The sequence below is a fragment of the Apteryx rowi genome, unplaced genomic scaffold (assembly GCF_003343035.1).
Source record: "Apteryx rowi isolate R43461 unplaced genomic scaffold, aptRow1 scaffold_323, whole genome shotgun sequence".
Taxonomy (NCBI): Eukaryota; Metazoa; Chordata; class Aves; order Apterygiformes; family Apterygidae; genus Apteryx; species Apteryx rowi.
Window position 1 is genome coordinate 635,658 of NW_020449675.1, and position 2,897 is coordinate 638,554.

The window sequence follows — 2,897 nt, forward strand, 5'->3', positions numbered from 1 at the left end:
ACCCCGCCTGTCCCCGCAGTCTCTGAAGCGCATCAAGCGCTCGGACCGCCGCGGCGCCGAGTCGGTGACGGAGGAGAAGTTCACCATCCTCTTCGAGTCGCAGTTCAGCGTTGGCGGCAACGAGCTGGTCTTCCAGGTGAAGGTAAAGGCGCCCGGCGCATCCCCTCCGCGGGGCCTGCAGGTGCGGGGCGGGCGATGCTGCCGCGGCGCCCCGCGTCCCCTCCCGGCTCAGCCCCCGTCCGCCCGCAGACGCTGTCCCTGCCCGTGGTGGTGATCGTGCACGGGAGCCAGGACAACAACGCCACGGCCACCGTGCTCTGGGACAACGCCTTCGCGGAGCCGGTGAGTGCCAGCGCCCGGCGAGCAGGAGCTCGGGGCCGGGCGGCAGCGTGCTGACGGCCGTGCCGCCCGCTCCGCAGGGCCGGGTGCCCTTCGCCGTGCCCGACAAGGTGCAGTGGCCGCAGCTCTGCGAGGCGCTCAACATGAAGTTCAAGGCCGAGGTGCAGAGCAGCCGCGGGCTGACCAAGGAGAACTTGGTGTTCCTGGCGCAGAAGCTCTTCAACAGCACCAGCTCCCACCTGGAGGACTACAGCAGCACCACGGTGTCCTGGTCCCAGTTCAACCGGGTGAGCGGGCCGGGGCGCCGCGCTGGGAGGGTCGCGGGCGCTTTGGGAGCCCGTGAGCAGCAGTGCGCCGTGCCTAGGGGTGGGATGGGGGACGTTGCTCCCGGGGAGCCGCTGCTCGCAACAGCGCAAAGCAGAAACAGCCGTCACCATCCCCGCCTGCCCGCAGCGGGATGGAGGGAACCGCTTTCCTCTCTCGGAGCGATCCGGAGTGCCGTAGGGCCTGCAGGTGTCCGCACGGTCGCACGCGCGTCGCTGGTGCTCCTCTCGCGGCTGCGCAGCGTGGCCGGGTGCTCTGGGCGCCTGGTTTCAGAGCGCTCGTGCTCCAGGCGCCTGTGTCCCTGCTGCTGTGCCAAATGCTTGTGCAGCCTTGAGGCTGGAAACAGGAATGCTTATTTTCCGGGGATTTCAACAGGAAAACCTGCCCGGGAGGAATTACACCTTCTGGCAGTGGTTTGACGGTGTCATGGAGGTGCTGAAGAAGCATCTGAAGCCGCACTGGAATGACGGGTAAGAGCCGTCCTGCCCCCGCGCCGTGGCCGGCCCCCCGCGTGCCCGGCCCTGACCCCTTCCTCTGCCTAGGGCCATTCTGGGCTTCGTGAACAAGCAGCAAGCGCACGACCTGCTCATCAACAAGCCGGACGGGACCTTCCTCCTGCGCTTCAGCGACTCGGAGATCGGCGGCATCACCATCGCCTGGAAGTTCGACTCCCGTGAGTGCACGCCGGGGAGCTGGGAGCCTCCGACCCGTCCTTGTCCCGAGCCTGGGGCTCGGCCCCTTTCCCGGCTCGCGTGTGCAGATCCGAGCTGCCGTCGCTTCCCCGGCAGCGCCTGCGTTTGCCTAGCAGGGTGGAAACCTGCCCTGCCTCCGCCCTCTCTGTCCCCTGGGCAAGGACAGACCTTTAGTTCCTGCCTGATCCTGTTTTCCGGCAACCTGCATTTTGTCCTTAAACGTTGGAAGGGGGAAACGCTGGGTTTGGTTGCTTTTTTTCAACGTGATCTCGCAGCTTGTTTTTAAAGCGGAGCCCTGGGAGTCGTCGTGAGCCCAAGCGGCTCTTTCCAGGTGTCATTACCCTGTTTGCTCTTGTCTTCCAGCCGAAAGGATGTTTTGGAACCTGATGCCGTTCACGACCAGGGACTTCTCCATCCGCTCCCTGGCCGACCGCCTGGGGGACCTCAGTTACCTCATCTACGTGTTCCCCGACCGGCCCAAGGACGAGGTCTTCTCCAAGTACTACACACCGGTTCTCTGTGAGTCCACGCCAGGTAGCGCTGCCCCTCGATCCCCTCCGCATCCCTCCCTGTCGCGTGGCCCCCGGCCCGGTGCTGGCTCTGCGGCTCGCCACGAGCAGGCCGGCAACATGCGCCAGCGGCTCCGAGCCCTAGCGCTGCCTTCTTCCCTCTAGCGAAAGCTGTGGACGGATACGTGAAGCCGCAGATCAAGCAAGTGGTGCCCGAGTAAGTGGGCAGGTGCCGGGCGGCTCCCGGGGGCGGCTTGCGGCCCCCTGGGCATCCTGCTCGCGGCTCCGGCATTGCACCTGGACGCTCTTCGGGACAGCGGGGAGGAGGCGAGCGTGCGCGGGGYGCCCGGGGCCGGGCTGTTGGGTCCTCCCAGAACCGGGACGGACCACGTGCATGGGGCTGGGGTCCCCTCTCTGCACCGCGCGGGAAGCCCATCGGAGGCCGTGGGAATTCCCGGGGCGTCTTCATCCAGCGTGGGCTGCCACTCACGGGCCCCTTGTCCGTTCAGGTTTGTCAGCGCCTCAGGCGACTCTGCCCCCGGAGGGGCCACCTACATGGACCAGGCTCCGTCGCCGGCCGTGTGCTCCCAGCCCCATTACAACATGTACCCGCAAAAGTAGGTACCGCTGCCCCCCGCCCGTGCCCCGGCCAGCCGGCGCCGTCCCCGAGCCTCACCGCCTCTCCCTCCCGCAGCCCCGACCCCGTGCTGGACCCCGAGGGCGACTTTGACCTGGACGACACCATGGACGTGGCGAGGCACGTGGAGGAGCTGCTGCGGCGCCCCATGGACAGTCAGTGGATCCCCCACGCCCAGTCGTGACGGGGCGGGCGCCCGGCCCCACGCCGCCTCCGGCCCCGGCGCCGCGGGGACTCTGCCGCCGGGAGCAGCGCTGTGTTCGTGTCTCTGTGCCGGGGCCGGGGGGGGAGGGCAGGGAGCGGGGTGGTTTCTTGTCCCAGAGATTTGCTCTGTGCTGTCCAGAAATGCAGGGTGGCGTCTGGCTCTTTGGTGTTTATGCCCGTGTATAAAAGGCA

The 2,897-nt window shown here is 67.5% G+C and overlaps 1 protein-coding gene across 1 annotated transcript in view; it reads left to right on the plus strand.

The window, feature by feature from the left end:
- Positions 1-2,788, plus strand: part of LOC112968721 (signal transducer and activator of transcription 5B-like) — a 9,693-nt gene extending 6,905 nt beyond the window's left edge. Inside the window, exons 9-17 of the mRNA XM_026071223.1 lie at positions 19-142; positions 250-342; positions 420-626; positions 1,039-1,133; positions 1,206-1,336; positions 1,719-1,874; positions 2,030-2,081; positions 2,374-2,481; positions 2,559-2,788. Of these exons, the coding sequence (XP_025927008.1) occupies positions 19-142; positions 250-342; positions 420-626; positions 1,039-1,133; positions 1,206-1,336; positions 1,719-1,874; positions 2,030-2,081; positions 2,374-2,481; positions 2,559-2,685 (1,093 nt within the window). The 3' untranslated portion in view covers positions 2,686-2,788. The remainder of the gene's footprint in view (positions 1-18; positions 143-249; positions 343-419; positions 627-1,038; positions 1,134-1,205; positions 1,337-1,718; positions 1,875-2,029; positions 2,082-2,373; positions 2,482-2,558) is intronic.
- Positions 2,789-2,897: the final 109 nt, after the last annotated feature.